Raw genomic sequence first — 23,836 nt, forward strand, 5'->3', positions numbered from 1 at the left:
ACGGTGGTTAGTGAGTAAAGGGAATGAACTGATTAAGGAGTACCTTTTAGAAAGATTTAAGTTAGGTTAGGATTTCTAGCAGCCTTCCTTCTGGAGTCCTTGCTTCATGGCCTGTGGAAAAAAGAAAAAACTTGTCTCTGCACCAAGCTTCAAAATCCTGCAGTTTGGATATGGTTGAATTTTACTAAAAGGAAGGATATTGATGCCTTTTTGTGTGTGTGTGTTATGAAAACTAACGTCAACACTTTATAAATTTTAGCTTTTTATATCAGTTATATTCTGCTTTGGGAATTAAAGTGATCTGATGCTAATTATCTCTCCTTTATCTTTGCAGGGGAAAAATTATTTTAGTTTTGGAAAGATCCTCTTCAAAAATACCACTATCTTCCTGAAATGTGAGTTTTTGCATTTCATGAAGTTTTTATTCGAGTTTTTGAGTGATCTTTAAACTTTAAAATTACCTGTTTTCTACCTCTGATGACTTACTCTCAACATAAGTTCTGAAATTTAATAGTCCAGCACTATCTAGGTATAAACCTATGTAGTGTAACTAAGGTCCTTTCACAGAACAATCTTTAGAATACTTACTTTTATGAACTTTATCTTCTTCTCTTGTTTTTCTGGTGTTAACAATATATAGTTTGACACATTGTTTTGGTTGATCTCCTCCATGGGTTTTAATCTGTTCTGAGCCATAGAGATAACTGCCGATTTTGTTTTTGTGTGCTTGTTAGATGTTTACTGGACACATGACCTAGGTTTGTCAGACCATTGGCTCTGAACAAATATGTTCAGTAAAGCTTTTGTTTGCTGAAGGAGTATTTTACCACTTGGATCTTTGGAAGAGGAAGCTCAAAGATAATTACCAGGAAATAGGGATACGTAGAACAAAACCAGTCTGTCCAGTGGGAAAACCACTGTATCTGAATCCAGAGTACCCCATTGTGTATTAAAGAAAAGCTTCCTTTTATTTCTGAAACTGGCTTTATTTTTAGAGAATGAATGATCACGGGCAGCTCCGTTTCAAGATCAGGAATAAAAATCCAGATCCATGTGTGCTCCTATGCATATTTCTCTCTATGAAAATGCAAAGTATGTCATAGTTGGATGATTTTATTCTTTTAATCAGTTAGTAGGTAGTTACTGAACACCTACTATGTATAGTGCCAGGCACTGTTTTAGACAGCAAGGAAGTGATAGAAAAAACCCTTTCTCTTATTGAGATTATAGCCTGGTGGGATGGAGGGGTTAGGTAGAATTTCTATGAAGAATGTCCTGTGTCCATGAAAATATGATCTCTTGGCTGATAATTTAAGTTTGATTTAAATCAAATCTACTCTGACACGCTGGTATTTCTTGTGAGGTTGGCTTTGTAGAAAAGAAGAGCTTTTAGGGATAGCAGTATTTTGTCTTTTGAGATACCCTGACAGCCTGTATGCTATTCTGTCCTTTTATTTTGTACAGTTTCTTCTTACCTGTATTTTGTTCTAATGGTTTTTCTAGTGGTTTTTGGTCAAACTGCATATTTTGAAGTGTTTGTGTTTCGTTGTTTTTGGAGGGTTTGAAGCTTCTTAAAATTTGCATTGTCTTTCACTTTGTTACTTCTGTGTTTTCTCATACTTACCTTGTCTCTGATTTTATGCTTTTGTGGGTGTGGTATACAATAGATTTCCATGAAATTGGCAGGGCCATTTTCTTTTCTTTTCTTTTTAAGCCTAAAATTACAATTTTTCACCTACATTAAAAATGTCTGTTTTGGAGAAAGAAGTGAGATTTGCTCAAAGCTTGGAACTCCAGTCCTTTCTAGAGGTAGCCACTTCTCCCTTACACCTGCACCTGGCTCATGTAAGATTCTTAGGGACTAGACCTGCCAGCCAAGGGAAGGTGAGGAATGTGGCAGGACCATTTTCATTGTCTCTTAAAGCCATTCATTTAAATTTCTATGTGTTTTGGGAATTCCCTGATGGTACAGTGGTTAGAACTCCGAGCTTTCACTGCAGAGGGCCAGGGTTCAGTCCCTGGTCTGGGGACTAAGATCCTGCAAGCCTCGCGGCGTGGCCAAAAAAAAAAAATTATATGTCTTTTAACATAAATAGTAGTATTTTTGCAGGCACATTTCCCTGCAAATCTCCTGTTAGGGCTTTTATTTAATTAATTCCTTTTCTGTTTGGTTCTTCTGAGTAGTTCATAACAAGATTGCAGTATCCATTTCAGCATTTCCATACATTCTATCCAACACATCAGATTTTTGTGTATTTTAGCCTTATAAAAGCCTTATAAAAGTTGAGCTTTATAAAAGTGTGCCGCTTAAAAATTAGTCTGAGAAAACCACTTAAACCAAAGAAAAGGGAAAGTTTGTAATTTTAGGTGTGCTTCTTTTAAGAACCAAAAGTAGGTTTTTAGATGCAGTCGTGTTTATCTTTGTCACATTTGCACAAAGTATGTATTTCTAGTATATTTTCCCTTCCTCAGCTGGAATCAAAGATAAAAGGAAATACTGACTTCCCCCAGGTGAGACAGTTAACAGTCATATAGTCAGGTTTACACCCCAAGTCTTCAGACTAATGCTTTGGTTCACTAGAATATTGTGCTCCAAAATATGTTGAATGAGTTATGTGAGGCTTCTATGATTTCATGAGGTTCCTTGAGGCTTCTCTTAAGGTGAGTTTTAAAAAGAATCTAATAACTCTTTTTATCTTTGTTTTTTCTATTCCTGCCTTCCCCAGTCAGGTTTGCTTTTTGTTGATAGTCCTTTTCTATCCAATTTTGATATCTCTCAAGGTTTAAGCCATGAGGTTTTCCCTCAGTGGAACTATTTTTGTTGCCTTGTGACATTCCTAATGTTGTTATTCCTTGACTCTTCAACTAGAATCTTTTTTAAGACTTAAGAGTCTTCAATAATTTGTTCCCTTCTGTTCCCCTGTTTGGCCTAACACAGTGCCATGTATCTTTGTATACTTAAGTGCTCTGCTCAGTAAATATTTAAATGATAACAGAAGACTGATTTTAACTTAAGGCTGCTTTATCACTTCCAGGTTTTTTCCCAAGAGAGAATCAGAAATGAAGATTTTAAGGCATAAAAATAGATACACGGTTTCAAAGGTTAAAAATCCTTAACTGCTTTTTATTTCTGTGAGCAACAATTCTTACTTTTAACTGAAGAATATCTAGTTCTTTTAAAATGTATTACTTCATTACCTTCTGTTTGGAGAAAGGATGGTCTTTGAGTATCTTAGTTTAGCAGGAAATGGGATGTGGGGTAATAGTTTAGGAAAAATGCTTTGTTTGGGAATTATCTTTTATTCACAAAGATTTCTTCTTTTATAGTTGATGGAGAACCTTGTGATGTATCTTTGAATATAACCTGGTATCTGAAAAGTGCTGACTGTTACAATGAAATCTACAACTTCAAGGTATGGAACGCATAAAATTACAGGCTTTTCTTAGAGTTTAGATATCATCGGGTCCCAACCTGATAGAGGAAAGGGTGTCATGTAGCTATGGAGAAGAACTGGAACTAGAATCATGCTTCCCAATATGCAGGCAAATTTGTACTATCAGTTCTCAAACTTATTGGTCTCAGAACTGTGTTTACTTACTACAGACCCCAAAAAAGCCTTTATTCATGTGGGTTACTGTATTAGAAATTAAAACAGAAAAATACAGAAATATTTATTAATTGGTGAAAACTATTTTTCAAAGAAACTGGGAAGAGTGGTGTTATTTTGTATTTTTGCCAATCTATTTGTTTAATATCTAGTGTAATAGAAGATAGCTGGATTCTTATACTTCCTTCACTCAGTCTATTGTGATGTGTTATTTTGGTTGAAGTGTATGCACAAAATGTGGCCTCACACAGATATGTAGTTGGAAAAGGGAATGGTATTTTAATAGTGTTTTCAGGTAATTGTGGATATTGTTCTTCGATTCTATACCCAAATGCAATAAGTGGAGTTTCTTAAAGGTTAGTTGCAGTGTGGAATCTGAAACCATATCACTGAACTTTTTCTGTGCTCTGTTATATTAAAATAAATTGGTATGTCTTGCACTTTGAATGGTCTTTTGCCCATGTCTGATTTGACAGCATCTTTCATGGTCACTTAGAAAATATTGGTTGGCTGAATTATATAAACCTTCCAAATACTAATTCATTTTACAATTAATTCAAAATTACATTTGTTAATATGACCTTTCAGTCTCATCAGATACTCTGTAAGTATCGGAAACTATAAATCATGGTAGGGAACATGCAAGTTTTCCAAAATTCCAGTTTTTACTTGAAAGCTCAAATTTTATTTATTTACTTATTTTTTAATAAAAAAAATTTTTTTCAAGGTCCAAGAAGACTTTATTATTTATTTATTTTTGGCTGCGTCAGGTCTTAGTTGCGGTATGCGGGATTTTCATCGCAGCATGCAGGATCTTTCGTTGCGGTGCGAGGACTTCTCTCTAGTTGCAGTGCGTGGCCTTCTCTCTAGTCGTGGTGTGCGGGTTTTCTCTTCTCTAGTTGTGGCATGCAGGCTCTGGGGCGCCTGGGCTCTGTAGTTGTGGCATGCAGGTTCCAGAGCGTGTGGGCTCTGTAGTTTGTGACACGCGGGCTCTCTAGCTGTGGCATGTGGGCTTAGTTGCCCCACAGCATGTGGGATCTTAGTTCCCCAACCGGGGATCGAACCCAAGTCCCCTGCATTGGAAGGTGGATTCTTTACCACTGAACCACTGGGGGAAGTCCCTGAAATTTTATTATTGACAATGAATGCTGTCAGTTGCCTTCCTTGACGTGACAGCCTCCCTTTGCCCATTTTCAGGAAAATATCTCCCAAATACCCAAGTCTGAATATCTGTAGTTTGTTGGTCATTCTTTCAAGTAAATGAAAACGGTGGATAGTTTAGCTTACAAGTTAAAATAGTTGCAAAGTGCTTTGTCTTAAGACAGTCATTTATAGTATTTCGCATACTTATTTTTTTGTCTGATAGAATATTTTAAAAGGCATGTGCTCAAAGGTCCAGATTTAATGACATTAATAATTTTTACTGTTTCATCAAGGGCATTCTTACATAAAACTGGCCTTTTTTTTTTTTAACTGCAAGTTTGTGACTGTGGGAGTACAATGACTACTAACTAGTACAGTTAGGTACCACTGATAGGAGGCTGCCATTTTTCGCATCATTACTTTTGCACTGTCAGTACAAGGCAAATAGATGATGATGATGATGAAGATGAAAATAATTTTGACCTCTTAAACCTCATGAAAGCATCCATGGGCCACACTTTCAGAGTTGCTATAATACACTGTATATGAGCATTGAAGATATGTAGCTCCTAGATGGATTTTTCAGGCCTTTTGCATTCTGTTTTCATCCCACTATTTGCATCATTTCTTTTCTTTTTTACATTTCCCCTACTATTCTTGAGGTTTCTTTTAAAAAAATAATAGGACTAGTCTTTAAAAAATGTCCACCATCCAGTTGTTTTTTTAAACCTTAAGCATTTTGAATTTCTGCCCAGTATTAGGGTTTTACATTATCTTTTTTGTAGTGTTGCTGATTGTATTTTGCTTTTGTTATATAACATTGGGTAAGATTGGTGTGATGAGGACTGAAGAATTTAGAGAAATATTTCCAGAATATGGTTTGAAATATCATTGACCTTTTCTCCTAATTGAGCACTAGTTAAGTTTACATATGCTTGAAACTTGTGATAAAAACTGGTTAAGCTTATCAGATTCAGTCTTCATGGGTAGGACAACTTAAGAATGTAAAAATTATTTTGAATTGTCACAGGACAGAATTATGGAAATGACAAGCAAATAGTTGGAGGTGTGAAATTAGAGCTTTGAAAAAAAGAGGGTGAGATTAGGGATGTTGGTATGGGAGAAAACTCACAGAACTGATGAAGCCAGAGAAATGATGATTTTTTTTTTCATAGTATTAATAGTGGGCTGTGAGTGGCTACAACAGTTTTGTGCTCTAGCTTAGAAGCACAAGTTTTTTTTTGTTGTTGGTGGTGGTGTTAATTTAGTCAAGGAACTCTTGTAAGTATATTTTCTTATAACAAAACCCTGTGGACTCTGACAGTTTCCCAGTCTTCCTAGAATTTTTAAGAGGAACTATCCTTCATGAGTCGTAGACTAGAATTCTGCACTTTAGAGTCCAATACTATTAGATTCTTGAATACTAATATATAGTCTTTATCTGATGTTGTTAATTTTATTTATTTATTTTGTAAATTTATTTATTTTTATTTATTTATTTTTGGCTGCATTGGATCTTCGCTGCTGCGCGCGGGCTTTCTCTAGTTGTGGCGAGTGGGGGCTACTCTTTGTTGCCGTGCGCAGGCTTCTCATTGCGATGGCTTCTCTTGTTTCAGAGCACGGGCTCTAGGACTTCAGTAGTTGTGGCACGTGGGCTCAGTAGTTGTGGCTTGCAGGCTCTGGAGCACAAGCTCAGTAGTTGTGGTGCACAGGCTTAGTTGCTCTGTGGCATGTGGGATCTTCCCAGACCAGGGCTTGAACCGGCATCCCCTGCATTGGCAGGAGGATTCTTAACCACTGCGCCACCAGGGAAGCCCAAGATGTTGTTAATTTTAAAAACAGCAAATCCAAAACTATATTTGTACCAAAGGCAATCTATTTGTTTTCTTTTAAATATCTTACATAAGTTAAATACTTTGTATTTTCTCTGTTTTTCCAGGCAGAAGAAGTGGAGACATACTTGGAAAACCTTAAGGAAAAAAAAGGCTTGTCTGGGAAATATCAAACATCATCAAAATTGTTCCAAAACTGCAGTGAACTCTTTAAAACACAGGTAATATTTGATAGTAGTTGGAGGGAAATAGAAGAGGTGAATAATATGATGGCTGTATTTTTGGTAATATGCATTTCTCACTCCTCAATTCCTTCTGACAGAAGCAAGTTAGAATCATGTTCTGAACAAGTCATCATACATGACTATGTTCATGTATATGGTACATAGTCAGCCACTTAAATATTCATCTCAGAGGATGTGCTTTCCTTTGTGTGTAAAAAGCAAAGCCCCGGTTTTTTTTATTATAGTAAAATATATATAACATAGAATTTACCATTTATAACCATTTTTAAGTGTGCCATTCAGTTACATTAAGTACATTCACCTTGTTGTGCAACTATCAGCACTAGCCATCTCCAGAACTTTTTCATCATCTGTAGTGGTTACTTCATAACGATTAAATAATAAAAACACCCACCCCCACTTCCACTTCCACTTCCCTGGTAACTATTCTACTTTCTTTCTCCGTTAATCTGACTGCTCTAGATATCTCAAAGAAGTAAAATCGTACAGTATTATTTTGGCTTCTTTAACGTAATAAAATGTTTTCAGGGTTCGTCCATATACCATGCATCAGAATTTCATTTCTTTTTTAAGGCTGAATAATATTTCATTGTACGTATATACCACATTTTCTTTATCCATTCATCCATTGATGGACTTTTGAAACCCTCATTTTTTAAACCTCTTGTCATCTCATCTAATTGATATATCCCAGAATCAACATCTTTAGATTTTCCTACTATAGACTTGAAATCAAAGGGTTGAACTTTACAACTTTTTTCGAATAAAGGGGAAGAGGTGAATAATATTGTTTATTTTATTTTATATTATTATTATTATTTTTTGGCCGTGCTCTGTGGCTTGTGGGATCTTAGTTCCTTGACCAGGGATTGAACCTGGGCCATGGCAGTGAAAGCACCAAGTCCTAACTACTGGACTGCCAGGGAATTCCCAATATTGTATATTTCAATGCTTATATATATGTAATCATATAAATGGGGTTTATATTATAAAATTCTCCTTTCTTAGAAGTAGAATCTGACCCCAGTTTTTTGATAGAAAAATTATGTATTTTATAGGTGTTGAAAATAGTTATTTTAGCTATAGCCTTTACTTTGTTTTACTGCATTTAAATACTGCTTCAGATTATTTAGCACCTTTCCTTGAAGAGGCAAGTTCATGGAAAGTTAGGTTTCCTGTCTACTTACTAGAAGTAAAGTTTATTGATAAGAAGTCTTTTACTTAATAATTATTAATTGATGAGCAAATGAAGTCATTGATAATTGAACTACAAGGGTTGTGTTCTTGTCATACTGTAGATTTTATGACCTCGGATAAAAAGAAAATAGCTTTAAAATAGTGGAAGTATGGTAGAAAAAGAAAGCTAGGCACAATGTGATGTTGAGTAGGGGGTTTTCTGTTGGTTTTCCAAATTTATCCCCCAGGCTAGGAGGATTGGTTGGCCTTTCTTGGATTTGATTGTGGAAAGTTACCTGTTGTATATTGTTGCCCAAGGTTCACTACTTTTAGATCTGCTATCAGCTTTCCAGGGTTTTGGCATAAACCCCTCTTCATAAGGTTTCCTCCTCCAGTCTAATGTAGAATTGAAATACATGCCCTAATTACTCAGGAAGGATAATGCCTCCTTTGCTGATAACTGGTAAGAAAGGTAATTAGTGGAGGTTTTTTTTACAGGCATGGCATGTGTTGTGATGGAAGGAGCAGTGGACCTCAGAGTTAGGAATCTTAGGTTCAGATCCCATTTCTGTATCTAAAGCTTTATAGCTTTGAGCCACATTTTCCTCATGTGTAGAAATTCAGGGAACTATGACATCCATTTATCCTACTCGTATGTTTTCTGTCTAAGGTTTTGTCAAGAATGACAATATCTGTAATCTTATAGAAAAATTGAGTGGCCAGTTTGGTTTGATACTATTTTTTAGTTTCTAGCAAGGTTTTATTCACTTGTTTGTGGTTAAGTGGAAGTATTTTGTCTGTTACTGCCATATTATTATGTTTACTTTTATATGTTTTGCTTTAACTGTTTCTGTGGATTTTGTGCTATGCTTTTCTTTTGCTGTTATACATCTTTAATTTTGGTTTTCTATTTCTTTCATAGAGTTTTTCTGGGGATTTCATGCATCGATTGCCTCTTTTAGGAGAAAAACAGGAGGTAATTGTTTTCCTTTTTATATATTTCTGAGAGTACAGTAGAAATTCTGAATTAATTTTCTTTTTTGTTTGTTTGTTTGTTTGTTTGAAGGCCAAGGAGAATGGAACAAATCTTACCTTTACTGGAGACAAAACTGTAAGTGTGATAGGGAATTTAGGGCATTGAACACATTTTAGTGTTCTTATGTTTGTTTATTTTAAATTCTTATCTTATGCTTACGTTTAAAAAGAAACTTAAGAATGGAAGTTATACACCAAAATGTTAATAACGGTTATATCTGGATGATATTGTGAGTGATTTTTATTTTCTTTTTTATGTTTTCTGTCTTTTCCATGTTTGCTACAATCAGTCTGTATTGTTTTGTAATTATCACCTTATAAATATTATTTGTAAATAGTAAGAAACTTTTAAGGAAGAACCTTAAACTCCATGTAAAATCTTGTGATAGAATATAATTGGAAGAGTACATCTCAAAATTTACCCTTTTAAAATGTACAATTAAGAGGTTTTTAGTTGTACGGCCACCAATCACTGTCTAATTCCAGAACATCTTCATCACCCCGAAAACTAACCATGCAGTCATTAACCGTCACTCCTCATTCCACTGTTCCCCCAGCTCTAGGCAAACACTATTCTTTCCGTCTCTGTGGATTTGCCTGTTCTGTTCACTTCATATAAATGGAATCATACAATTTGTGGCCTGTGTCTGTCTTCTTTCACAATTTAAAACTCTGTTTTAACTTTTACTTCCTTCTTGTACAGAGCCTTAAGATCAGTCGGGGTGAGCAGTTAGGGCCTACTCAGGCCTCTCTTGGGCTGCTTACTATTTTACCATGATTTTTATAATTAACTCCCAGTTGATGTACATTGAGTTGCTTCCAAATTTTCACTGTTATGGATAGAATCATGTTCATAGTGTCTAGCCGTATATTTGTGCACATTTATAATATTTTCTTTAGCCTAAATTCCTAGAGGTGGAACTGTTGGGTCCAAGTATATGCACAGTTTATAAATTCTTTTGTAATGTTTTGTCAGAGTGCTCTAGAGAAAGGTTGTAGTGATTTGTGGTCCCAAGAAAGTAAGATTGCGTTTCTCTCTTTCCTCACAAACAATGGCTATTATAATTTAAAACAGATTTATGCAGTTTTTCAGGTTAAATTTTTGTAAATTGTATTAAAAAATAATTGTTGATGCTGAATATCCATTTACATGCATATTGGCTGTTTGTAATTGTGCTTTATTCAGTGGTCTTCTGTGCGTAGCATACTTTTAAGTTCTACTCAGGGCTTGAGCCCTGTTCCCAGTGATTAAAGCTGGCTGAAAAGATGACCCTGTTGAATATCACAAGTAGTATTTAGAAATATTTAGTTTGTTTATAGTCAAAAGAAGTCAAAGAATTATCTGTCCTTTGGTTATTCTTCCTGAAATTGAGCCTAAGAGAATATAATCCTATTTAAAGGATACTAATAAGTTCAGTATCTCTACCCACTTTTATTAAAACTCTGATAAAACATGTTTTTTAGAGGAAGGGGCCTCTCTCTGTCCCTTCCCCTAAGAAAAGATTTAATATCTTGATTAACTGAATTTTCTGGTTTGATTTAAGGAATAATGTGATATGTTGACTATTATAATTTTTTTTCTATTAATAAGTTTTATTTTTTGGAGCGGTTTTAGGTTCACAACAAAATTGAGCAAAAAACACAGAGAGTTCCCGCATACCACCTCCACAAATGCACACTCACACTCCCACACCATCAGCATCCTGCACCAGTGTGGTACACTTGTTACAATTGATGAGCCATCATTGACACATCATTATCAACTGAAGTCTAGTTTACATTAGGGTTAGTTCTTTATGTTGTACATTCTTTGGGTTTTAAGAAGTGTAAAATGACAGATAAACACCATTATAATATCATACAGAATAGTTTCGTTACCTTAAAAATCCCCTGTGCTCCAGTTATTCATCCCTCCCTATCCCCAAGCCCCTGGCAATCACTGATTTTTTTTTTTACTGTCTCTATAGTTTTGCATCTTCCAGGATGTCATATAGTTGGAATCATATATAGTCTTTTCAGATTGGTGTCTTTCACTTAGTAATACGCATTTAAGGTTTCTCCATGCCTTCTCCTGGCTTGATAGTTCATTTCTTTTTAGTGCTGAATAATATTTCATTGTCTGGATGTACCACAGTTTGTTTATCCATTCACCTGTTGAAGGAGCTAGTAATAGTATCTGATAGGATTGTTGTGAGAATTAAAGAAAGTAATAAATATTACATGCTTAACAGAGTGCCTAGCCTATGAATATTATTTTTACAGGGTCAAAATATCTATATTTCAGAGTTAAGTGCAAACTTTATCAAATCTTGGAATATGAGAATCAGTCCCTTTGAGATTTGTAAGAGGTAATTTTTAAGATATGTAAAATTAATAGCAGAGCAGCTTATTATACCAAAGTTTTACTGGTTAATGAACAGTTAAGTTCAGGAGAGGTTCAGTGGATAAATAGGACATGATTACCTGTAACTTTGAATATGTACAGTTTTCTTACAAAGTACCCCTGCATTTTGTCAGAAAGAGACTATCAGGCAGAGGTAAATCAACGTATGATTCAACATGACATTTATGTCCTTAAGTTACTAAGATAACCTAGTAAATGTAAAGCTGAAGAATCATTTAATCTGCTTTGTTTTGACACTTTGAATTTGTATCATGGAGTATAATTTTTGAACTCTTGTTCAGAATTTTCTTGGGTTGTAGGATAATTTTAGCATTTGAGAAAAGCTGTGGCTCCCTAGGAAAATGCAGAATCTATTATCCACTTTGAGGGGTTTCATAGATCAATGAAGCTTACCCAGAGGTCTCTGGATAAAAGTTCCTTTTAAGACCAGAAAGTAATAAATTGCAAGTCTAAGTAGTAGTGCCTCCTTTCAGACATGAGGAAGAAGCAGCCAAGCTTTTTCTATGTTCATCTCCCTCGTCTTTCTGTTTTAGTCTTGCTTTTGTGAAGGTCCATAGTCCATCTAGCATTTAAGGCAACACATCCTTTGATGGCTTTTTGGTAGGACTGTGCACAGACTAACTGGCTTTGGATCAGGTAACCAGTTCCATAAACAATGGAGGCTATTTATTCTACTTTCTTGACTTTGGGGGACAGTGACTCTTGCTTTCCATATAGCCTAGCCAAGATTAAATTTTTGATATAAATGTGAGACCTCGTTAGCAGAAATTGTGGTGGTCTTGGGAAGGGCATTGAGCAAAGGGAATTAGATTCAGGAGCTGGTGTTTATAATTCACCGATGTCATCATGGGTGATTTTTTCCAGGTGATTTAAATTAAATTTCTTTAGTTTGTTTGGGATATCTGTGTAAAATATAACCTAGCATCTTAGCATGGCTTAAGTAGAGTTTCATTTTAGGAATTTAAATTGAGGTTTTCTTTGTTAAAAGAAAAATGTTAAACATGAGATTTTTGTGTATAACAAAATATAAGATGTCCTGCCTTTTAGTAATTTATAATTAACCTACTTTATTGTATACGCTGTAGGCCTGTTTGTTTTGTTTTGGCTACTGTTTTAATGAGTAAAAGTGAAGGACTCAACCAAGTTTCTGGGCACATTCTGGAACGAAATATTCATATTGTGTAATTAACCTGTGGGGTTTTTTTTGCCACTTTGTAATTTTTAAATTAATTTTTATTGGATTATAGTTGCTTTACAATGTTTTGTTAGTTTCTGCTGTACAGCAAAATGAATCAGCTTTACATATACATATATCCCCTCTTTTTTGGATTTCCTTCCCATTTAGGTCACCACAGTGCATTAAATAGAGTTCCCTGTGCTATACAGTATGTTCTCATTAGTTATCTGTCTTATACATAGTATTAATAGTGTATATGTGTCAATCCCCATCTCCCAATTCCTCACCCACCTCCCGCCAACCTGTGTTCTTAATTCTTAAGATTGGGAGATTTGATGTCTTCTTTCTTCTCTAGGTAATGCATGAGCCCTTGAAAACTTGGCAAGATGCACCATACATTTTTATTGTACATGTTGGCATTTCACCCTCCAAAGAATCATCAAAAGAAAATTCACTAAGTAATCTTTTTACCAGTAAGTACATTTTGTTTCTTTTTATCATTTGTATTACTGTTATCTAGCTGTGTCGCATGGTGGGTAGTGTAAAATTGCTTTAAAGAGGTAATAATAAGGGGAATTCCATTGCCGTCCAGTGGTCCGGACTCCATGCTTCCACTGCAGAGGGCACAGGTTCGGTCCCTTGTCAGGGAACTAAAATCCCACAAGCCACGCAGTGCAGCCAAAAAAATAAAGAGGGAATAATAAATTAAGAATGTTGTCAAGTAGAAAAATTGAGGGAGAGAAATTAACATTTTTCTGCATTCAATATGTATGTGATAGGCACTTCATGTATGCTTTCTTATTATGTATTATAGATACTAGATTTCATTTTCCTTCATTTGATCCTCCTGCTTTTAAAATTTTCAATTAGTATTATGTTCTCAGTAGACTTGTTAAAACTTAGTTATGAAGTCAAAACTTGGAAATTTTTAAATCAACTGACTTGGATAATTTTTTAATGTCTCAATTTTTCTTAGTGTTCTCCTTTCTACTTTTGCTGCCCAGTTTAGGGATTCATCATTTCTTACCTAGAATTTTACAATAACTTACTAATTGGTCTTATCTTCTGTGGTTTCTTTTTTTGTTTCTTTCTTCTCTTTTACAGTTTTCTTCCCTCCCCTGCTTTCTCAAGTAGAATGTTGAATAGAAACAATGATGGTGGCCATCCTTTCTTGCTCCTGACTTTATTGGCAATATTAGCACATTTCACCATTAAGTATGATGTTTACTATAGATTTTTTATTGTCTTTTTTTTTTTAAGATTTTTATTTTATTTATTTTTTGGCTGCGTTGGGTCTTTGTTGCTGCACGTGGGCTTTCTCTAGTTGTAGTGAGCGGGGGTTACTCTTTTGTTGGCGGTGCGTGGGCTTCTCATAGCCGTGGCCTCTCATGTTGCGGAACACGAGCTCTAGGCACGTGGGCTTCAGTAGTTGCGGCATGCAGGCTCAGTAGTTGTGGCTCCCGGGCTCTAGAGCGCAGGCTCAGTAGCTGTGGCGCATGGGCTTAGTTGCTTCACGGCATGTGGGATCCTCCCTGAGCAGGGCTCAAACCCGTGTCCCCTGCATTGGCAGGTGAACTCCCAACCACTGCACCACCAGGGAAGCCCCACTGTAGATTTTTAAAAAATATTCTTTATTTGGTTCAGGATATTTCTTTCTATTCTTGGTTTACTAAGTGAATTTTTTTCTTTTTTTAGTATTGAGAATGAATACTCAGTTTTGTGGAATGCTTAACTGTATTGATTAAATTGATCATATAGATTTCCTCGTTTAATCTATTAATGTGATGCATTGCATTAACTGGTTTTCTAATGTTAAACCATTCTTGAATTTCCAAGATGCCACTATTTAGCCTTGATACACACACACACACACACACACACACACACACACACACACACACACAGATTCTATTTTCCAGAATTTTATTTAGAGTTTTTTGTCATATGTTCAAAGTAAGATTGGCCTATGATTTTAATTTCTCGTACATCTTCTATGGGTTTTGGCATCCAGGTTATGCGAGTTTCGTACGATGAATCAGAGAATGTCCCGTTTTTATATTCTGTTGAGCAGTTTTTGTAAGGATAGAATTATCCATTCCTTGAATGTTTGATAGAACTCACTTATGATAGTGTTTTGGCCTGATGTTCTTTTTTTCCCTCATGAAGGTTTTTGGTTTTTTGGGGTTTTTTTTTGGCTTACTGTGCAGCATGCAGGATCTTAGTTCCCCGACCAGGGATCGCCCTGCAGTGGAAGCATGGGGTCTTAACCACTTGACCACCAGGGAAGTCCCATGCCATGAGGATTTTAAACAACTGATATATTTTCTTTCTTTCTTTCTTTCTTTCTTTTATTTTTGGCTGTGTCAGGTCTTAGTTGCAGCACGCAGGATCTTTTGTTGCGGCACATGGGCTTCTCTCTAGTTGTGGTGTGCAGGCTCCAGAGTGCGTGAGCTCTGTAGTTTGTGGCACTTGGGCTCTCCAGTTGAGGCACGCAGGCTCAGTAGTTGTGGCACGAGGGCTTAGTTGCCCCGCAGCATGTGGGATCTTAGTTCTCCAACCAGGGATCGAACCCACATCCCCTGCTTTGGAAGGTTGATTCTTTACCACTGGACCACCAGCGGAGTCCCAACAACCGATTTATTTTCTTTAATAGTAATAAGTATTTTAGCTTTAGTTTTTCTATTTTTCCTTGAATCAGGGTTTTTCTTTTTTTTCCCACTGAGAAATTGTCCATTCATTCAAGATTTCAAATTTGCTGGCCTAAAGTTAGTAATGATATTACTTTACAAAAAAAAAAATCTTTTTTTATTCTTAATATTGCTTTTGTGACTTCTCTTTTTAACTTTTAAAATATTTCTAGAATTCTATTTTACTATATTTTTATCCCAATGAACCAGCTTCTGGTTTTGTTCATTTTTCTATTTCATTGTCTATTTCATTAATTTCTACTTTCGTCTTTATTCTTTATTTCATTTGACTTAATTTTAAACTTTTGTTTTTTATGGATTCTTGTATTGAATGTTTAATTCCCAAGACAGAGATGGGTCTTATTCTCCATAGTAATATGGAATATAGCAGATCTAGGCAAACCAGAGGTGGCCTGGCAGTTTCTAGACCCAAGACATATGTATATCCTCCTGTATCTAGGCCCATGGCTTCCTAATGAGTAATAGTCTTCAAAGAGCATTTGCCAAGATTTACCTTGTACCTTCTTTCTTTGAAAAGGGTGGAGAAGAAACCTTGCTCCACTCTACTTCAGGCTCTTCATGCATCAAATCTGGCTCTGCTTCCCCTTTATCTTAGACTCCTACTAATTTCAGTGATCCCACAGGAGCTGCACGCTCAACTACTGTAGCATACTTTGGGGCCCAGAGTCCACCATGACCATGGATTCAACCTCATGCACTGTTCTGAGTTTTTGTTCAGTTTTGATACATGGAGCTGTTTATCTTGTTTTTGAGCTCATGTCCTTTTTGTTTCCTCTCTTTTTTGTTTTTGTTTTATACATCTGTTGTTTGGAACTAAAAAGACGATACTCAAAACTTAACTACATCTTGTGAAAGTCCTAAAATTCTCTCTCTAAAACACTTTTATCATCTTTCTTACCTTCATTAAAACCTTTGATATCTTCCTGTTACTATAAAATGTCCAATTCTGCAGCAAGGCTTACAAACTCTACAAATTGTCCCAGTTTACCTTTTGCTGCCTTGTGTCAAAATGTTACTGTATGGTACCATATGGAGTCTCGAACTACATGTTCTTTAAATATATCATGCATTTTCACACCAGTCTTCGTTCATGTAATGTCCTCTACCTGGATGGCTTTTTACTTCATCATAGAAAATACACACTCATCCTTCTGGGTTTGGCTCAGGGGCACAGTTCTCTGTTGCTTTCCAACTCTCTGTCCCCTGAAGATAGTAATCCACTAGATGGCAGAAAACATCCTCTACATCTTTCCATCTCCTGTATTTTCCATAGTGTGTGTCACATGGTAAGTGCTCAGTAAATGTATGTTATATTTTAGCATAGAGCAGGGATTAGCCAACTTTTTCTTAAAGTGCCAGATAGTAAATATTCTCTCTGCTACAACTACCCAGCTCTGCCACTGTGGTGTAAAATGTAGCCATCAACAGTATGTAAGTAGGTGGATGTGACTATTTTCCAATAAAACTTTGGAATAGATGGCCAGATTTGGTCCATGTGCTATATTTTACTGACCCCTGCTGTAGAGTCAACAAAGAATTGACAAATATTTACTAATTATTTTATTTACTCTTTTATTAAATTAAGAGGGCTTAGATTACTAACCAGTTCAGCTATGAAATTTTTGTGATTGCTATTATGGGATGCTCTAATATAAGTATTAGACCTGATTTACTTTTAATAATGGTATGTCCTTTTTGCTTGATAAAAATTAGTAGGAAATTTTTGTTGAATAGTCTCTCTCTGGTGATAGATATCACTTCTTAGATAAATCAGTTTATTTATTAATCATACTTAATATTTATCCAAGTAGTTTTATCACTTACAATTTTAAAGTAGTTATAGGTTTGCTTCAGGAAGGCAAATCTTTCAAATTCTTGTTACTGTCATTTGTTCTGCTTCATTAAACACTTCCTTATTATTAAGCACCTTCTGAAAATGATATATTAATTATGAAAGTCACATAAAGTTAAAGTAGGTAAAAATGAAAGAAAGCAGTAGGAAAATATAGGTAAGGAGAGAGAAAAGAAAAAAGAGGGCAGCAGAATGAAGGAATGAAGTCCAATACTTTCAAAGCATATTAGTGATGTAAGAAAAAGCATACATGAAGTATGTTTGGAATTTAGAGGAGATGGGGAATAGTTCCACTTGGGCAGCTCACCAGGTTTTGTGGAGGAAATACATTCAACTTAGTCTTTAAAGGATGTGAGTATGGGAACAGAGGGCTTTTCCACCTAAGGTAGTGACTAGAGCAGAGTCATGCTGAGGCCTGTGCAGGACACAGCACAAACCATCAGAACACTTCATGAATTTCAGAGTGCTTTACAAATGTAATATTCACCAGGATTGAAATGGTAAAAGTAAATTACCCAATGGAGTTTTCATTAATTTAATCAAATATCAGACAATGTTCTTGTTTAATTTTTTCATTCTTTACATTAATTCTGAGGACTGTGTTTTGGCAGTGACTGTTGAAGTGAAAGGTCCCTATGAATACCTCACGCTTGAAGAATACCCATTGATGATTGTAAGTGAACTTATATTCTTTAACCTCAACATTAAATGAGTTTAGCTTGAAAGATTGTCCATGTTTTGTGGCAGTATTAAAGACTTGTTCCTGAACAGTTCAGAAAATACTGCTTGTAGTTCTGTACTTACTTCCTACTAGAATGTGATCTTGGAAGTGTCAGTGAACCCCCCTGTGCCTCATTTTCTCATTTGTAAAATGAAGTCAGTGACTTGTGGAATTTTAGAGTTGGAAAGTACCTCAAAGGTCATTTCACCTCTCACATCCTCTCTAGGATCCAAAATGGGGTACTTCTTAAAACCCTATAGTTTCTGATCCCATTTAGGATGAGTAAATGATGACACTTTCTCCTTTTCAGTCTGTGTGTCTGAGAACATCCTTAATCTGTTTTCAGATTTCTTTTGTTTGTGGAGTTTTTTTCTTTTTCCTTGTACTTTTATAGTTTTCCCACTCTGTTGTGTTTCCTTGCCTTCAGCTGTATCCTAACCCTACCGTGCCTTTTTTCCTCTCATTGTCTTCATTTAAATAATTTTAGATTGTGAGTTGAAAAAACTCTTTTAATACAAAAGACTGGTCACTCTCTAAGGGAAACTCTTAGGTAGTCTCTCTCTGCCCGAGAGGAGACAGTTTTTTCATCTTAGTATTGAACTTCAAAGAAATAAAATATGTATATGTATATTTTTATGTATATGTATATTTTTATGTATATGTAGTATGTATATTTTTTACATTATGTTAAGACTGTGTATTGATTCTAAATTGGCTCTTGGCCTTAATCCTTCTTTTTCTCTTTTACCCACTTGGATGACAGTTTTTCATGGTGATGTGTATTGTATATGTCCTATTTGGTGTTCTGTGGCTGGCATGGTCTGCTTGCTATTGGAGAGATCTCCTGAGAATTCAGTTTTGGATTGGTGCTGTCATCTTCCTGGGAATGCTTGAGAAAGCTGTCTTCTATGCAGAATTTCAGAATATCCGATACAAAGGAGAATCTGGTATGTGACCAAAAAATGTTTGCCAGTTTGTTAGTGATTGGCAGGTGAAACTTAAGACGATTTTCCTAAGGTCAGCAGTCATTAAGTAGCTGTTACTTTGCAGTTACTTAATTATTAGAATAACTTAAGCAGAATCACTATGATTGTGACTTTGTTTTTAATCTCTTAAATTGTGGGTTCAGTTATTTAAGAGTAATTTTATTGAAATAAACCCACAAAAGTTACTACAGTAGTGGCCACTTTGGGACTGTTATTATCATTATTGAATATCAGTTGCTGTTGATTTTTAAGGTACCATTATTATATGCATCTAAGAAAGAAGGTAAATACTGCTAATTTAATTGTAAGATGCCATTGATTGTAAGACCTACCTTGATTTCAGAGATACTGGGTTGGGGGGTGGGGTTGGTAAAATATAGTAATACCAAGAAAATAGGAGGGTATTTATGGTTTAGTAAGGTGAACAGGTAGTGATAGAAATTGTTTCGTACTGAAGTTTTTTTTTTTTTTTTTTTTTTTTTTTTTTTTTGCGGTACGTGGGCCTCTCACTGCCGTGGCCCCTCCCGCCGCGGAGCACAGGCTCCGGACACGCAGGCCCAGTGGCCACGGCCCACGGGCGCAGCCGCTCCGTGGCATGTGGGATCTTCCCGGACCGGGGCACAAACCCGCGTCCCCTGCATCGGCAGGCGGACTCTCAACCACTGCGCCACCAGGGAAGCCCTGAAGTTTTTTTTGTGATAGCTTCAGTTCTCTCTCATCAGACCATTTAATTCTTAATAATTCTTGTTGCAAGATATACTAATTAGATCTTTCCCTGGTCTTTGAAATGGCTTGAAAATAATAGATGTGAAAGTGAGTTGAAAATTCTGTGTTGTGTTTTGTGCTCTCCTACATATAGGTAGCTATATTTCACAGTTTTTTAAACTGGGAGGAATATTCCTTAGATGCTATAAATTGTTGAAGTAGGCTGAGGTATTTTGCTGAGGTTTTAGTGAAGCGGGAGGTGGAGGGGGAAGGTAAATTGAGCACACCCAGATTGCTATCCACATGAGTAAGATACTAAGTGATATCAGCTTGTACTTGTAAACATCGCAGAAGAGGTATTCTTTTTAAGTAGGACTAATATCCGTGCTTATTCTGAAAAGTGTTAGAAATCTACATTCTGGTTCTAGAATTGTGCCTTTTCCCAAACCTAGTTTACATACTGCGTTTTTCCCTCCTTTTTTCTTCCTTACAGTCCAAGGTGCCCTGATCCTTGCAGAGCTGCTTTCAGCAGTTAAACGCTCACTGGCTCGAACCCTGGTCATCATAGTTAGTCTGGGATATGGCATAGTCAAGTAAGTATTAACTTCCTATATGGAAGAGCAAATTAAAATGCTGATTAAATTGAAACAGTGTTACAGGTTTCCAGTGTAATTCTGAAAGTCGATATAAGAAATATTTCTGAAATCAAAGGTATATGAAATATTGTAGATTTGTAAAAGTTGGAAAAATATTAGTGTTTCATTTTACTACTTAGAATTTAAGGAGCATCTGCAGGAAAACTTGCAGTATAGCAAATGACATTGAAACATCAAACTTTTAAACTTATTGTGACTTTCCTCTTCCAAAGTATTCTTGCAAATCATATTTTTTTAATGGGAAGAGCATTCTTGAGTGCCTTCTATATATTAGACATTCTAGGCCCTAGGGATACAGCAAGAAAACAAAAGACTTGGAGTTTACATTTGTGGACAGACTGGTGCACAGATAAAAATACGTGAGTAAAATAAAAATACGTGAATGAAAAATCTAATATGTCAGTGAGCAGATAAAGCAGGGAAAGCATATAGAGTTCTAGGCAGGAGGTGGAACTTTCATTTGTAAATATGGTGCTCAAGGAAGGCTTCACTTTGGCAGTTAAGCAAAGATCCAAGTTGGTGAAGAAGCTATATGTACACCAGGGGAAGAAATGTTAAGATGTGGTCAGATTCTTTTATATTTTGAAGGTAGAGCCAGTAGACTTTGCTGGTAGATCAAATGTGTGATGTGAAAGAGGAATCAAGGATGATGCCAACTATTTTGATCTAGAATCAAGGATAATGTCAACTATTTTGATCTAAGCAAGTGGAAGGACGGAACTGACGTTTACTGAGTTCAGGAAGATCTTAAATGGAATAAATTTGGAGTGGAGGCAGGATTAGAAGGTCAGTTAGATATCCAAATGAGGGAAGTAGGAGGGAGAAATTAAGGCAGAGATATAAATTTGGGAGTCGTAAGGATGTAGCTGTTATTTAAAGCCATTAAGACTGGATGTGATCATCAAGGAAGTGAGTGTATACAGAGAAGAGGTCAAAGGACTGAGCCCTTGGACTATTATTATTTAGAAGTCAATGAGGTGAAGTAGAATTAGGACAGAGGAAATTGAGTAGTGACCAGTGAAGTGGAAGACAAAGCTGAACACTGTTTCAAGGGGGGAGTGATTAATTGTGTCAAGTAAGAGGATTGAGAAGTGATCACTGGATTTGACTACATGGAGGATATTAGCGACCTTAAATGAGAACAGCTTTGATGAAGGGGTAGGACAAAAAGCTTGATTGGAGTGAGTTTAAGAGAGAATAAGGGGAATTCTCTCTTAAATAGGGGGAGAGGAATTGGAGTTAGGTATAGACAGTTATTCAAGGAGTTTTGCTTTAAGTGGAATTAAAGAAATGGGGGACTTTAATTTTTTAAATTTATTCATTCATTTAAAGGAGTTTTGCTTTAAATGGGATTAGGGGAATGGGGGGTTCTCACTTTTAAAATGTATATGTTCATTTAACATATGTGGTTGCCTCCTGTATGCCAGGCAGTATTCTGGGTTTCTAAGATAACACCATTGGGGAAATAAATTCCTGCTCATTTGCAGTTTTTCTAGCATATAACAAAATATAAGGACAAATATTGCTAAGGCTTAGGTAGACATGATTTAAGGCAGTGCACCTCATAATGTAATGCACTAATGAATCACCTGGGGATCTTGTTAAAACGTAGATTCTGATTCAGAGGTACTTTGAGTATCAAGGATCTAAGATTTTTCCTCCTTGACACAGAAGCTACTCAGACTTTTCACATTTTGCTGGATTTTGAGCTTGATAACAGACTAATGAGTTTTAATAAGATTTTGATTGTATTAAGGAATTGTTAACATTTTTAGATTTGATAATATTGTGGTTATGTTTTTTCAAAGTCCATATCTGTTTAAAAACATACGGAAATACATATAAATAAAAGGTAAGATCTAGGATTTGTTTCAGAATAGTATGGGAGGATGGAAGTGGATAAGGTGTGCATGGGGCAGGATTAGATGGCTTTTGGGACTGGATGATGGTTTTATAGGGGTTCATTATACTATTGAATATGTTTCAGAATTCTCTGTAATAAAAAGTTTTTTTAAAAATGCAGTAACCAGGGACCGGATCTCAAGTTCTAGAGTTCACTGTCTTGATTTAAGACCATATGTCTGTCTGAGTTTTTCCTCAGCTGAATCAAGTATGTCTGGCTTATATCTGTTAAGTTGTTGGCCTGCGTTAATCAACATGAGTTTTTGTTACTTAGCTTGTCTCGGGGTTTGTTGCATTTGTACTCATTTCTTTGCTTCCTCTTTAGGCCTCGCCTTGGAGTCACTCTTCACAAGGTTGTGGTAGCAGGAGCTCTTTATCTTTTGTTCTCTGGCATGGAAGGGGTCCTCAGAGTTACTGGGGTCAGTATTGCTTAATCAGAATTTTTGTGGTCATTTCAGATAATATAGTTTTTGTCTTGAGGAGGTTAATTGGAAATGTCTGTGGGCTTCTTTACTACTTCCTCTAAGTCACCTTTGAGCTGTGGTTTACCAAACGTATGTATAATTCATTTTTTCTTTTTAATCTATCTATTAGAGCTTCATAAATTTAATGTGTGATGGGGAATGAACGCTTTCCCACCTGTCCCCAGATTACTGCTTATTTACTAGTTCCCCAGTGGGAAGCAGCAATGGAGCAGCTGGCTCCATTCTTGCGTAAGTGACAAACATTGTAATCATGCACTTGCTGGTTAATCTGATTTTTGTTTTAAAGTGACAGTGCTCTTTGCTTAATCAGCACTTGCATTTCAGAGGCTTTCTTAAAATTCAACTGATGATACTTTACATAATTATTTACAATAACATAATTATGCCTTTTGTTAGGGAAGGAAACCAAAGCACTGAGACATATGTGATAAAGAAATTTATGTTAGAGCTGGATTAATGTGAAGAAGTGGGCCTCCCTAGGTCATTCCAGTTATTTTCCTATTTATTTAAAAATTTCTGCCTGCAATAACTTGTTAGATTCAAGATGGTAAATGCTGTAAACTTTTCTCTCAATTAAACTGGGCTCAGTAAGTTTTGCAACAAATTGCCCCTTAAATGAAACACTTTATGGATGCAAATTTGGTTTTCAAACCACACTGTCCTCTGTATGTAATTTCCTTAGACTTTCAGCAACTTTAACCACCTGTCAATTTCATTTTCTTTCTTCTGCTGCTGTAGTATTTTTCTTATCCCTTGGCTTTGATAGTAAACCTGGCCCTCTCAGCAATTGATGCCTGTATTATTTTATGGATATCCTTTCAGTAATGCCCTGGTGACTGGGTAGTTAGGGTTAAATAAATAGCGTCTTAAACTTTATGAAAGCAAGCAGCATAGTTTTGGAGATAGATACTTGCCTTACATCTTATTTTGAAAAATACATTGTATATTACAGTTCCAGAAATCAATAATTCTTAGTATATTAATGATGCAGTAATTTTAAATATGAGAAGGGTCTTTAGGACTTATAGCCAAAACCAAAATGATGGGAACTGATAGGATGGAATGGGAACTTATACTGCCATAAAGTTTTTGGTGTGGTCGCTTCTTACCATCGATCTTAGGGTGCTAAGAACTCTATTAGCACGTTATAACTCTGTATTAAAAAACACTTATTAGTTGGCAGCACGTTTCATTGTACTGA

General features: G+C 35.9%; 1 protein-coding gene across 2 annotated transcripts in view; it reads left to right on the plus strand.

The window, feature by feature from the left end:
• TMEM87A (transmembrane protein 87A) overlaps nucleotides 1–23,836 on the plus strand; it is a 43,168-nt gene that overhangs the window by 1,205 nt on the left and 18,127 nt on the right. The window contains exons 2-12 of one of the 2 annotated variants that reach the window (XM_024732561.1): nucleotides 335–395; nucleotides 3,328–3,413; nucleotides 6,691–6,804; nucleotides 8,927–8,980; nucleotides 9,071–9,115; nucleotides 12,976–13,093; nucleotides 17,792–17,853; nucleotides 18,665–18,848; nucleotides 20,086–20,185; nucleotides 22,476–22,569; nucleotides 23,374–23,445. In XM_024732561.1, the coding sequence (XP_024588329.1) occupies nucleotides 335–395; nucleotides 3,328–3,413; nucleotides 6,691–6,804; nucleotides 8,927–8,980; nucleotides 9,071–9,115; nucleotides 12,976–13,093; nucleotides 17,792–17,853; nucleotides 18,665–18,848; nucleotides 20,086–20,185; nucleotides 22,476–22,569; nucleotides 23,374–23,445 (990 nt within the window). The remainder of the gene's footprint in view (nucleotides 1–334; nucleotides 396–3,327; nucleotides 3,414–6,690; nucleotides 6,805–8,926; nucleotides 8,981–9,070; nucleotides 9,116–12,975; nucleotides 13,094–17,791; nucleotides 17,854–18,664; nucleotides 18,849–20,085; nucleotides 20,186–22,475; nucleotides 22,570–23,373; nucleotides 23,446–23,836) is intronic. The other variant, XM_024732562.1, reaches the window with a different exon arrangement.

Source organism: Neophocaena asiaeorientalis, unplaced genomic scaffold (genome assembly GCF_003031525.2).
Source record: "Neophocaena asiaeorientalis asiaeorientalis breed wild unplaced genomic scaffold, Neophocaena_asiaeorientalis_V1.1 scaffold119, whole genome shotgun sequence".
NCBI lineage: Eukaryota > Metazoa > Chordata > Mammalia > Artiodactyla > Phocoenidae > Neophocaena > Neophocaena asiaeorientalis.